Source organism: Capricornis sumatraensis, chromosome 8 (assembly GCF_032405125.1).
Source record: "Capricornis sumatraensis isolate serow.1 chromosome 8, serow.2, whole genome shotgun sequence".
NCBI classification, from domain to species: domain Eukaryota; kingdom Metazoa; phylum Chordata; class Mammalia; order Artiodactyla; family Bovidae; genus Capricornis; species Capricornis sumatraensis.
In genome coordinates this window covers 5,177,467-5,191,022 of record NC_091076.1, presented here as the reverse complement: position 1 = coordinate 5,191,022, position 13,556 = coordinate 5,177,467, and the positions used below count along the sequence as shown (strand labels likewise).

Sequence of the window (13,556 nt, the reverse complement as noted above, 5' to 3'; positions counted from 1 at the left end):
CTGGTTCCTCCACCCGGTCCTTGGCTCTATGTGGATGTGGAGGGGTGTGTGTGTCTAAGTGTCTACCTGTCTCTATCTTCTTGCTTTTCTCTCTTTATTCATTATGTACATGCAGCCCAGCGGGCTGCCAGCTGAGTGAGCAGGGCCTTCTCTGTCCTTGTCTCGTGACGCCCATGGTCTGGCTGCCTTCCAGGCCCTGGGGCTGCCCAGCCTCACCCCAGCCCATCCCTGTCGGCCTGTTGCCTTGGCCACACTGCATTTTTATATATTATATTATACTGTAATATTATATATTACATTATATGTGTTATTTCACAGTAATTTATAATTTCAAATGAGATTACATTTTACAGCTGAAAAAAGTAGAACTCAGTAAGGGTATTACTTCTCCTGTCTTGCAGCCAGTAAACACAAGGGGGCTTGAATTTGCAACCAGAGCCCATGCTTTAGCCACTTGGATTTTTTTCCGTTAGGCTTCCTGGTCAGAATCCGGGGCGTGACCTCTGAACCGGCCACTTCTTTGTTAACTGCTCCATGGCAGTTTCTGTGGTAATCAGCTGGGTCCCAGATAAGTGAAGTCACCAGGAAACTAGCTTCTAAATAACCGAGGCACCCCATACCTCTGGGTTAGCATGCTTGTGGTCATCTGGCCCCTTAGTCTGTGCTCAGCCAAGTCACGGCTTCCTGGATGTCACTAGCAGATGGTCAGAATGGTGAATGCTCAGCCCACAAAGGTCAAGACGCGCTGTCTGCTGGTGTCGGCAGAAAGCCAGGGGCGCTGACCGGCAGCTCCTTGGAACCGGGGCTGGGAGGGCCAGGAAATGTTCAGTGAGCAGGTTTGAGGCTGGAAACCGGGGATGTGTCTGTGAGCACCAATGTGCAGGCTCTGGGGTGACATGGAGAGGCTCCTCGTTTTGGGTAAGTACGGGAAGTCCTTCGGTGGGCTCTGCCATGTTGATCTGGGACGTGAGCCACCCATCCTGCTTCCGCACACGATCCCACAGCTAACCTCTAAACCAGGGGTGGCACTCTGCAGCCTGTGGGTCCCTGCCATCCTGGCTGCCTTTGCCCTGCAGCTGGCTGACCGGGAGTCACAACCAGTGGCCTGGCCTGTGAAGCCGAAATTATTTACTTTCTCATTATTTATGGAAAAAGTTGGCTGACCCTGCTCTAAACTCTGACTCTGCCATTTTAAAAACACCTAATCCTTGAGATGAAGGAGGAAAAAAAAACCATGATTTGCCTTCAGGGGTAGGGGTGAGGAGCAGAGCGCTCTGTGCCATCTCCTCTTACCTGGAGGAGGTCAGCCACTCTCCCAGGCGCCTAACCATTGTCCAGAGATCGGGCACAGGAGGTCGATGGAATTGAAATAGTCAAGGTTCCTGGGGTTCACCACCTTTACTACGTTAATTTCCACGTGTATTAGTTTACTGCAGCTGCTGTAACAAGCGACCACAAACTGGGTGACTTAGAGCAACAGAAACGTATTCTTTCCCGGTTCTGGAGGCCAGGAGTTCAAAGTCGAGGTGCCGCCAAGGCTGTGCTCTCTCTGGAGGCTGGGAATGAGGGGGCTGAGGGGATGGGGACCAGGGGGATGACCGAGACGGCTCATGGCTACGGGTGTGCTTGTGGCTGTGTCATTGCAGCCTCTGCCTCTGCCATCTCATGGCCTTCTCTCCCGTCTTCACCTCTTGCCTGCTTGCATGCTTAGTCACTTCAGTTGTGTCTGACTCTCTGCGACCCCAAGGACTGTAGCCCACCAGGCTCCTCTGTCCATGGGATTCTCCTGGCAAGAATACTGGAATAGTTGCCATGCCCTCCTCCGGGGGACCTTCCTGACCCAGGGGTTGAACCTGCATCTCTTAGTCTCCTGCACTGGCAGGCAGGTTCTTTACCACCTGGGAAGCCCTCACCTCTTACACACTCTCTTATAAGGATACTTTAGTGGATTTAATGCCCACCCAGATAATTCAGAATTAGACCTCATCTCAAGATCTTTAATGTGATCACATTGTTTGCAGAGACCCTTTTCCCCAGTAAAGGTCACATTCTCAGATTCCAGGCATTAGGATGTGGACGTATCTTTTGGGGGGCCCACCACTAGCCCACTACACCATGAGAGACACACAGGCGGGCAGTGTAGCATGATGGTTGTGGGCACGGTGGGAGCTGGTGCAGAAGGCTGGGGTGTAATGTCAGGAAAGTTCTAGATGTGCTTTTGGCCTCCACTTCCTCATTGGCAAAATGCAGCGTCCACAGAAACAGACTCGCCTGGCTGCCCTAGGAATGAAGTGAGAGGGTTGACTGCACTTCTGTAGGAGTGCCAGTTATTGTGAGGTCTTGCCTGGCCCTCACCGCCTCCCTTCTCTAGGCTGAAGTCCTGAGACTGGAGTCAGAGTCCAACCCCTCCTTCTTTTCTCTCCACAGCAGCCCACCCTTGTGCCCGCGACAATGGAGGCTGTTCTCACATCTGCGTCGCCAAGGGCGATGGGACGCCGCGATGCTCATGCCCGGTCCACCTCGTGCTCCTGCAGAACCTGCTGACTTGTGGTGGTAGGTGTGAGCTTGGCACTTTCTGTTGGCACACTGAACAGGGACCTGGTTCCCTGCCTGCCAGGTTGTTGCCTGGCATTTTAAAAAAATCCATAGTCTCTGTGGCACCCAGGGTTCAAGCCAGACTGTCTTGTTACTTGTCTTCTTTTCTAACACATGCATTTCAAGGCTTTGAATTTCCCTCTAAGCACTGCTTTAGCTGCATCCCACAAATTTTGATGTTGGATGGCATCACCGACTCAATGGACTTGGGTTTGAGCAAGCTCCGGGAATTGGTGATGGACAGGGAAGCCCCGCTTGCTGCAGTCTGTGGGGTCACAAAGAGTGGGACATGACTGAGCGACTGAACTGAACAAATTTTGATAAATGAAATTGATGAATGATAAATTTTGATAACTGAAAATTGTATTTTCATTTTCAGTTAGTTCAAATATTTTTTAATTGTTCTCAGTAATTCTTTGGCCCTGGTGTTATTTACAAGTGTGTCGTGTAATTTCCAAATAGTTGGGAATTTTCTAGCTATTTTTCTGTTCCTGATTTCTAGTTTAGTGCTATTGTGGTCTAAGCGTACACAAATGATTTCTGTCCTTTTAACTTTGTTGAGATATGTTTTCTTCCCCAGCATGTGGCCTGTCCTTGGTGAATACTCCTTATGAGCTTGAGAAGTTATGTCATCTGCTGTTGTTGGGTGGAGTGTTTCTCTAAATGTCGGTTAGATCCAGTTGAGGGATAGTGCTATTTAGGTTGGCTGTATCCTTCCTTACTGCTTGTTCTGTCAGTTACTGATGGAGGCGCTGAAATCCCCAATAATGGATTTGTCTAATTTTTTTAGTAGTTCTTTTTCCCTCCTTCTACCCTTGGCCCTCTTCTTTTCAAAGGCTGCACAGAATATAAGCGTTAGGGTCAGCCAGACCTGGGTTCCAATACCAGCTTTGCCACTTCCCAGCTGAGTGACCCTGGGCTGCTCACTTACCTCTTATCCTCTACTTCCTTTTCTGTGAAACAGAGAAACTGAGAGCATTTATCTGACGGGTTGTTGTTAGTAACCGAGTGCTTTGCGTGATCCCTGACACATGGCACACGGGACTGCCCGCTGCCACTAGTCGTGAGGATGGCAGGAATAATAGACTGAACTGTCATTGCCACCGTGATGAAGCTCAGTCCCCAGGCTTCCTCTCCTCTTCCCGCAGGTCCTCCAGGTGACCTTGGGTGTGTTGTTCCTGTGCTTCTTTCCTCTCCTGGCCTCTGAGCTCCAGGGGGCCGGTCTTTGCCCTGCCCCTAACTTCTCACCCTCACCCCCATCATCCCCATGCCTTTTCCCACACATGGCACATTGCAGGGAGCAGGACCACGGGCCTGTCTTTCTGGAGCTTTCTCCTGCCCCACCTCATCACTGTAAACCCCGGAGACCCTGGCCAAGAAGAGGGGGGCCCTTTAATGACTGTCCGCTGGCAGGGACACCTCAACTCTCCTGAGCTTCCCGGTGGCCTTTCTCTGAGTTCCGGCCCCAGGGCCCACATGGCTTTGTGGCCTGAGAGTGGCTTTGCAGCTCGCACAGACATCCAGACTGCCCTGGAAGAGAGCTGCACCAAGCGCTCAGCTCCCCGTGGGACCCCAGCCCTGGGTTTCCCCACAGGAGGATGCGCCCCTCTGTCACCCTTCCTCAGGGCCTAAAAGGCTTGTGTTCACTGTGTCCCCATCTCCATTCTTCCCTGGCCTCTTCTCTGGGGGCTCTTAGAAGGTCAGGGGCTCACGGAGGTCCCCAGGAGGTGCCATGGAGCCTCGTGCCTCATGCAGTGACCCAGACGGGCAGAGCGCGGCCCGCGATGCCAGAGTGTGCTCCGCAGCGCCCCTGCTGTGCGAGCCCAGCCCAGCCGGACGCTCGCGCATGCGCACGTACTCACCCTTGCACGTGCACGCGCACATACTTGTCCGGCTCTGTTCCTTCCAGGAGGAAGCGGTGACCCAGGCGGGCTGCTTCTGTTTTAGGGACAAGGAAACGGAGGCCCTGGGAGGTTGAAGGTTCCTCAGGTTGCCCTGCTGCTGAAAGGAGCCTGGGTTCAGCCTCACGTCCGTGCACACAGAGACACATACACACACCCCGCCCCATCACGTCCTGGCTCTCCAGCAACATCTGCCAGGACTAGGGGCCCTTCGGGAAATCAGAGCCTGCCCCACCTGGACCCTCTTCCTCTTGGCTGGGCTGTGGGGGCGGGCGGGCAGTGGAAACAGCGGTCAAAGGCACAGGGCCTTTGGTTGGAGTTCAGGAGTGGGGCGTGGGCCACTGTCCACACACAGCTTTCCGTGGCCAGCATCCCTGTGTTCCTTGGCAGCTCACTGCGCACACATCCGTTGTCCCCTGTGTGTCCTCTGTGGCCAAATGCAGTGGGAACAGCGGGATTGTGTTCATTTTTGCCCACAACTCTTCCCCCATCTCCCATCCCCATTCAGTCCAGTGTGGACCACGCAGTTACGGGGGAGGCACGTGGATTCCAAATGTTGAAAGTCTTAGTACATCATGAAATCAATGCTTTTGTGAAGTTGATGTCTTTTAAAGGTTTTTTTTGTGGGGGGGCATGCTCTGTGGCTTATGCATCTTAGTCCCCCCCCATTCCCCGCCACCCCCCCCCCGACCCCACCCCCTGGGGATCGAACCTTGGCTATAGCAGTGAAAGTGAAGTCGATCAGTCGTGTCCGACTCTTTGCGACCCCGTGGACTGTAGCCTACCAGGCTTCTCTGTCCATGGGATTCTCTAGGCAAGAATACTGGAGTGGGTTACCATTTCCTTCTCCAGGGTATAGCAGTGGAAGGGCCCAGGTCCTAACTGCTGGATGACCAGGGAACTCCCAATACCTTTTTCCTTAATCAGATTTTATGGATGTTGATGACTGTTCTTAAACCTGAATTGGAGTTTGGGCTGATTTCTGGGCCTCCAGTTTTCTGTGATTTTCCAGCCAGGACGGAGAGATGGTGACCGAACCCTGGGGAAGGGGCTCCTCCTGAGTGTCTCTGCTGGCGCCCTGGCACTCATCATGCCCGCCTGTGTCCAGGCCTCCAGGACAGTGCCCCTCCCTCAGCAATACTGTCCACGCTTGGCCTGCACTAGAGAAGTGGACCCCGAGGGGGGTGACTTACCATGGCCACTGGCAGAAGGTGGCCCCAGATCTCCTGTCCTTTCCCCTCTCAGCTCACCACCCTCCCATGACTCCCTCCACCAGGGAACCTTCAAACCCCCTCCCCATCGACTCTGCCCCCCCTCCGGTACCCTTACCACCTGCCTTTCCTCAGCCCACCCCTCAGTGAAGGGCCTGGGTCCTCCACCAGCCCCCACCACCATGCCCGTGGGCTCTGTTGGCACTCACAGGGTTCTGGCCCCATTGCCCCAAATGTGTAATGGGTGTGGGCGCTGACCACTGGCTTTCTGACCCTTCTACTTCCAGCGGGGGTGCAGTGGACATGCCACTGTAGCCAGGCCCTGCACACACACCCTATGCTTTGGGTCGACAGCTTCATGGCCTACTTGGGGCTGGAGGCGGGAAGGCAGACAGGAAGCAGGGCAGTGGTCTACTGCCTGGATACAGCATATATGAACGGAGGTGGATACAGCATATATGAATGGAGCGTATTCTCCGCTTCGAAAGCCGGTCGTGCTTCGCCCAGCTTTTGCCCCAAAGCCGGCGCCCATGATGGTCTTTCTCTGCTCCGCAGAGCCTCCCACGTGCTCCCCCGACCAGTTCGCCTGCGCTACTGGGGAGATCGACTGCATCCCCGGGGCCTGGCGCTGTGACGGCTTCCCCGAGTGTGACGACCAGAGCGACGAGGAGGGCTGCCCAGTGTGCTCGGCCTCACAGTTCCCCTGTGCGCGGGGCCAGTGCGTGGACCTGCGGCTGCGCTGTGATGGCGAGGCCGACTGCCAGGACCGCTCGGATGAGGCGGACTGCGATGGTGAGGCCCTGCCCCGCCCTCCCGGCCCCGCTCCGCCCTCCCGGCCCCGCTCCGCCCTCCCGGCCCCGCTCCGCCCTCCCGGCCCCGCCCCAGTAAGGCTCCGCCCATCCCATCGGGCACCCCCTTGCCCCCCTGGAGTTTGGGCTTTATCAGGCCGCACCTGAAGGTCACCGTAGAAGCTTTGCCAAGGCTCTTCAGCTTGGGAAGGAAAAAATGTTAGTTTTAGGCCCCCTGAAGGCTCCTGGCATCTGCCCTACCAGTTTGGCATGAAGGTGGACTATGAGAATATCTCTTGCCTTCCCACATTCAGTCAAGAATTTTACAGAAATCCAAGACAAATGCATTAGCTTGCTTTCCATGGTTTACACCCTGGTTAGTTCCCATCCCCAAAGGCAGTGCTGTCCTCCACCAGCGAGTCTGTGGGTTAATGCTTATTTGTGGGTGATTTCTAGCATCCCACTGAACCAGGAGTTACAGAGAGATTTGTCTGGTCAGCCTGGGTCCACTCTGACCAGCAGGATCTTCCTTTGGACCGTGACAGTGAAACAAACGTCTGAGCTCCCTCTGAGTTTTTTCTTTTATAAATGACCTTCTCGGTTGGTTCCTGCCACACACTGTCTGCCCCACGGCCCCGTGTTGACTGCTACTGAGCTAGCTCTTAATAGGTCTTTCTAGCTGCTCCCCCCATAACCACTGGGTCCTGTACTTGGATAAATCAGATTTTATCTGTTCCCTGCCCACTCATGATAAGCAGCCATTCTGTGGAAGATGAAGGCATGGGGTTCATTCCCCCAAATGTTTCTATGAAGCTGCAGTCATAAAGCCTTTCCAGCTCACAGACCCTTTGAGAACCTGATGGAGACTAGACCAGGGGTTAGCACACTGTGGCCAAGGATTAGGCCACCCTGTTTTGGTAAATAAAGTTTGGGGTGCATGCTACGTCACCTCAGTCATGTTCGACTCTTTGGGACCTCATGAACTGTAGCCCTCCGTCCATGGGATTCTCCAGGCAAGAATACTGGAGTGGGTTGCCATGCCCTTCTCCAGGGGATCTTCCTGCCCCCCGGGATCAAACTCCTGTCTCTTATGTCTCCTGCATTGCAGGCAGATTCTTTACCATCTGAGGCACCAGGGTAAGTTGGTATTCTTTACCAACTTAAGCCACCTAAGTTTTATTGGGACACAGCTAGGCTCATTCATTTACGTATTGTCTGAGGCTGGTGTTGCATGAAAACAGCAGAGTTGAGCAGTTACTGTAGAGACCTATCTGTCTCTTTACAGAAGAGTTTTCTGAGCCCTGCCTTACACTGTTGGCCCCAGCTGTGTCTGGTGGCCAAGATCTCGGCAGGAGGCAGGAGCCCTGATTAGGAACCGCTCCCCACCTCCTCCCACTGTGAGAGTTTCTCCTGGTGGAAGGAAGCCCTGGGAGAACAGGAGGCCCTGGTGCAGGCTCTGGGTTCCACCCTCCGTTTCAGCAGCTTCCTCTCCTGCTCAGTGACCAGGAGATCTGCCCACTCATTGCACGGACAGGGTTCCTTGTCTCCAGTTTCGAGCGTGGGGCGCCTGGGCCAGGGCAGGTGGGGAGCATAGACAGGAAGTACTGGGGGCAGGTGACCAGCGAGCCCCCAGGCAGCTCCCTTCCTCACGGGGCCAGGGCCCTTTCCAGGTCAGCAGGGAAGCAGCGGCAGCTGCAGTACCCGGCCTTTCTCTTCCCCTTCCCCCGAAAGCCTGAGAGCTGCACTAGTTGCTTGCATGGCCGGCCTCTGCCCTTCTGTTTGAGCTCTGCCCCCGCTTCCTGACCCCCAGAGCTCTGCAGGTGCATCAGCTGTCTCCTGCCCTGCCTGGTTAGGAGCCTGGCTCCTGTGGGTCGTCCACTGACCCCAGGACCTGGGACAGAGCCTGGGCTCAGGGGCTGTGGGAGGTCCGGTGCTTTGCAAGCCTGACCCGTGGTAGGATCCTGGTGAATAATTACCTCCCTGGGTCGTTGAGGTCTCTTCCCTGCCAGCCCGTCCCCAGCATTTCACAGGCCTTGAAGGGGGGTCATCGAGGGGAGGGTGAAGGTTGGTTTGGCCGGGACGGTGCCCTGACCTGGTCCTCGCAGGGGTCCCTTTGCCTGCTCTGTGTTTGGACCCCAGGCCTCTGCTGCTGGGTCTGGGGTCACGGGGCTGGGTGCACCTGTTGGTGGTCATCTGCTCAGTGCTCCTGGCTGCGTCATGCCCTCCAGCCTCTCTGAACGCAAGGCCCCTCCTTGCAGCCGTCTGCCTGCCCAACCAGTTCCGCTGTGCCAGCGGCCAGTGCGTCCTCATCAAGCAGCAGTGTGACTCCTTTCCCGACTGTGTCGACGGCTCCGACGAACTCATGTGCGGTGAGCTGGCCTCCTGCAGAGGGCAGGGTCGGGGGGTCACCCTGTGCTGGGCTTCTGTTCCAGGACCGTGGGGTCCAGAGGGAGGAAATGGTGAGGACCAAAGAGGCTGGAAGTATCAGGCCTTGGTGGGGGAGTCAGGGAAGCCTTCCTGGAGGTGGAGGCAGCTGGGAGAAGGGAGAGACGGAGCTAAGGGGCATTTTAGCTGGGACGGACACACAGAAGCAGGCCCCTTTGGAGAAGGCAGAGGTGGGCGGGGCTGGCTGTGATGGGCTGGGCCTGAGTGGCAGGCAGAGGCAGCATGTTTCTGCCCAGAGACCTCACTCAGCAGCGTCTGCCAGACAAAATCACTGGATGGAGCAGGGGCTGGGTCCCTTCCCTGGCAGCCTGCTGTCTGGCCAAGGAGTAGGAGTGTGTGGCTGTGTGCAGAAGCACACATGTGCATGCACACATGCACACATATGTACACGCATGTGCTGCATGCCCCTTGAATGACATGGTCTGTATAGTCAGGGGTACCAGGGTACAGAGGATGGGAAATGAAGGCAGTCAGAGAAGACTTCCTGGAGGCAGTGGCTCTTGAAAGGCTGTCGGATTCAGACAGGAAGGGAACTGGGTTCCCAGGAAGTGGGGATGTGTCCATGCACCTGGGGATGTGGCGCCTTCGTTCACGGCAGAAGGACCAGGGTTGAGAGTTCTGACTGCAAGATAGAGATGACTTATGAATAGGGAAGAAGGAAGGGTCCCCAGGGGACTCACTGAGCGCTTTTGTACCGTCCCATCAACCCAGGGCAGGCCCCTCAGCTACCACCTCAGGGGTGAGGTCTGGGGTCAGAGTGCAGCAGTGGGGTTCTGAGCCCTGCTCCTCTGGTGGGCAGGTGTCCATGCGGGCCGTGTCTGTCTTCGGCCTCCCGTGTGACTATGACCCCAGTCGTTGGGGTGATTTTCATCCATAGTCAGGCCTCCTCACTGGAACCAGCAGCTTTCCTCCCTTCCTTTGGGGGGTTTGGCCGGCTGAAGGGGATGGAGTTGATTGTCCCTAGAACCGTTGTGCTGACCTGATGGGGAAGTGAGTGTTCTTTGGACAAGGTTGAGTCTAGAGCCCAGACTGGGAAGCTCCAGGTCAGGGGCGTGAATAGGAGGAGGCTGCTTTGGGGGAGTCGCTGGTGAGGGGCTGGGGACGGTGGGAGAGCTCAATCCGGCTGAGGAGGGGCAGGAGGCCACTGTGGGCAGGCTGGAGGGGGCAAGCCCTTCAGGGGTGCTGCCCCAGGCCCCCAGCATCTCCACCAGTGGGTCCTGGGCCGGAGCGGGTACGAGCCCTCCAGGGCACACAGCGCCTGCCCCCCCGCAGGAGACCCGCTCCGTTTTGGTTGACGTCCACCTTCTCTCCCTGCCCGGCCTCCGGCAGAAATCACCAAGCTGCCCTCGGATGACGGCCCGGCCCACAGCAGCGCCATCGGGCCGGTCATCGGCATCATTCTGTCGCTCTTCATCATGGGCGGGGTCTATTTCGTGTGCCAGCGCGTGGTGTGCCAGCGCTATGCGGGCGCCAACGGGCCCTTCCCGCACGAGTACGTCAGCGGGACCCCCCACGTGCCCCTCAACTTCATCGCCCCTGGCGGCTCCCAGCACGGTCCCTTCACAGGTGAGCAGCCTGAGCCCCGCGAGGGCCCTGGAGGAGGTGGAGAGGGCGGCTGGGGCGGGCTGCGGGGCGAGGGGGTCAGAAATGCTCTTTGGACTTGAGCTGAGCTCGTCTGAGTCGCCCACTAGGGACACCTGTCAGGTGGGGCTTCCTCTCCTGAGCCTGGCTGGGTCTCCTGGGCAGAGGGGCTGGAGAAAGCGTGCCGCGTCCGTGGGGCGCCCTGGCCCCTGACCCGGCCTCGTCCCCCCGGCCCCGCCCCCCACAGGCATTTCGTGCGGCAAGTCCATGATGAGCTCCGTGAGCCTGATGGGCGGCCGGGCCGGGGTGCCCCTCTACGACCGGAACCACGTCACCGGGGCCTCGTCCAGCAGCTCGTCCAGCACCAAGGCTACACTGTATCCGCCGGTGAGTGGGGGCAGGAGGAAGCCTGGCCGGCTCGGGGTCCCCCGCCAGCGCATGACATCAGGGTTTCTAGAATTACCAGCCAGCCGTTCCATCGCTCAGGATGGTGGGTGCGTTCCACCCCTCAGGGTGGTGGCTGTGTCCACTCGCCTCCCCGTCCTGACCTGAGGTTTTTCCCTTTCTCTTCTTTTATTGGAGTGGAATTGCTTTACAGCGTTGTGTTCGTTTCTGCTGTACCACGAAGTGAATCATCTGTGTGTGTACATATATTCCCTCCAACACCTGGGTTTTCTGTTTAGAAAAGAGCACTCCCTGTTCATGGTGGATAATCCGGAAGTCACGTGAAGTCTAAAAAGTGGAAGTCGCACCCATAATCCCACCTCCCAGGGCTGCTGTCTGGCGTCCTCGGGTCTGGGTGCCAGTCTTTATTCCAAGGGCCTGCCCCATCCGCAGGGCCTGTCTGGCTGGACGTGAGCTTCCCTTCAGTGTCCCCACCAGAAATACTCTATTTTCCCGCCTAAGGCCTTGCTGGTTCCCAGAAACTAGCTGGATTGTTTTCTAAGGACAGGGACTCACGGGGTGACTGTTGTGCTGACTTTTGCTCCCTGGAGCTTCTGGCAGCCCAAGTGGGGTGTGGGCTGGCTCCAGGCCACACTCTCGAAGGAAATGATTGTCGAGGGTGACAGTCTGAAGCCCAGGTTCTGCTGCAGGATCCCGAGGGGGACCTTCTCCTTCATGCTGGCTTGGAAAGCCCCCTATTGCCAGGAGCATGGCCTGGGGTAACCGGGTGAGCCTGATGCATGGACACGAATCTGGGGCTATGTGTCAGGTTCTGACTTTACCTCATTCTGTGCTTCTTAATTCTTCAAAACCTGACTTTTCTGTGATGAAATACTCTTCTGAGGTGAAGATGGCCCCTTGAACTTTCTCTGGGGGGTCCCAGCGAGCACCAACCCCCAGGACGGGGCCTGCCCATCCTTCTGAGTGTCCCCCATATCCAGGGTATTGCCCTTCCTTACTGCACCTGCTCCTGGAAGGGTCTAGGAAAAAGGCAGCGGGGGTTATTATATCGGGTCCACAGGATTCGGTCTGAGTCTCCTGGAGGCTACGGGGCTGGGCTGTTCGGGGTGGGGGAGGCAAAGAGTCAGCAGAGTGGAGCTGAGGAACCCTCCCCACTGTTCTTGTCCTTCCTGCTGCTATCGTCACCTGACCTTCGGATGGCCCATGTAGCCAGCTAGAAGCCCCAAGAACCCGTGTGGGACTGAGCTGACTCCAGGACAGCCCTCTGCCCACCTCCTCCCACCCCCAAGGTGGACACCAGGATGCTTGCAGCCTCTGGAGAAGCTGGGAGCTGGGGGGATCGTACTTGGCAGCAGGAGACGACACTGACCACCAGCAGTTTTTACAACAGCTTTATTGAGATATATAGTTCACATACCATGCAATCCACCCACTTAAAGTGTCCAATTCCGTGGTTTTTAGTATATTCACAGAGTTGTGCAGTCATCACCGTGGTTAAATTTAGAACATTTCATCATCCCCAAAAGAAACCCTTTGTGGAGCCAGCTGTTTAAAAATTAACTACATTGCTTTGAATCAGTAATACATGTTCATGGTACAGAATTCAAAGGGCACGGTGAAAAGAGGGCCCAGCCTTTACCGTGACCAGGAATTCATCCCTCCTGAAAGGCACAGCCTGTGCGGAGTTTATTGTCTGTCCTCCCAGAGGAAATCTGTGCATAAGCAAGCATATGAGAGTATGGACTTTATCTTCCCAGCAAAGAGAGTGATTTTTTTTCTTTAATTGTGGAGACAATTGTAGATTTATCTGTAGTTGTAAAATATAATACACAGCGGTCCCATCTCCCTTTCACCAGTTTTCCGCCTTGGTAACATCTTACGTAACTATGGTTGTCTTAGCACATGCGTGCTGCTGTAACAAAAATACCATAGACTAGGCAGCTTAAACTACACACGTTTATTTCTCACAGTTCTAGAGGCTGGGAAGTTAAAGATCAAGGTTCTGGTTTCTCACTGTTGAAAGCCCAATTCTTAGTTCGTAGTGACTGTCTTGTCCGTATATAGTAGAAGGCATGAGGGAGCTCTCTGGGGTCTTTTTTTTTCCTGCTGCGCCTTGTGGATCTTAGTTCCCTGACCAGGAATCGAACCTGCAACCTCCTGCAGTGGAAGCATGGAGTCTCAACTACCAGGCCACCAGGGAAGCCCCCAGGGTCTCTTTCTTAAGGACACTTATTCCATCCCAGAGGGCTCTACCCTTGTGGCTTAAGCACTCCAGAAGGTCCCACTCTTAAACCGTCAGGTTGGAGAGTAGGTTTCAGTATATGAATTTGGGGGAGACCCAGACATTAAGTCTACAACAGTACTACGATATCATAACCAGTGCATTGATACAATTCCCTTTGACTGTATTTAGAGTTCACCAATTTTACATATGCATTTTTTAAAGCCAGCTTTTTAAGAATCTGTTTTTATTTGCTTGTTTGTTTGGCTGCTCTGGGTCTTCGTTATGACACACAGGGTCTTTAGTCATGGCACGCGAACCTTCAGTTGCGGCACGTGTGTCTAGTTCCCTGATCAGGGATCGAACCTGGGCCCCCTGCTTTGGGAGCGTGGGGTCTTAGCCACTGGAC

At 55.5% G+C, this 13,556-nt stretch overlaps 1 protein-coding gene across 1 annotated transcript in view; it reads left to right on the top strand.

Moving 5' to 3' along the window:
* Window positions 1-13,556, top strand: part of LRP5 (LDL receptor related protein 5) — a 121,951-nt gene that overhangs the window by 102,824 nt on the left and 5,571 nt on the right. The window contains exons 17-21 of the mRNA XM_068978258.1: window positions 2,428-2,553; window positions 6,263-6,499; window positions 8,754-8,864; window positions 10,270-10,506; window positions 10,769-10,908. Coding sequence (XP_068834359.1) covers window positions 2,428-2,553; window positions 6,263-6,499; window positions 8,754-8,864; window positions 10,270-10,506; window positions 10,769-10,908 — 851 coding nt within the window. The remainder of the gene's footprint in view (window positions 1-2,427; window positions 2,554-6,262; window positions 6,500-8,753; window positions 8,865-10,269; window positions 10,507-10,768; window positions 10,909-13,556) is intronic.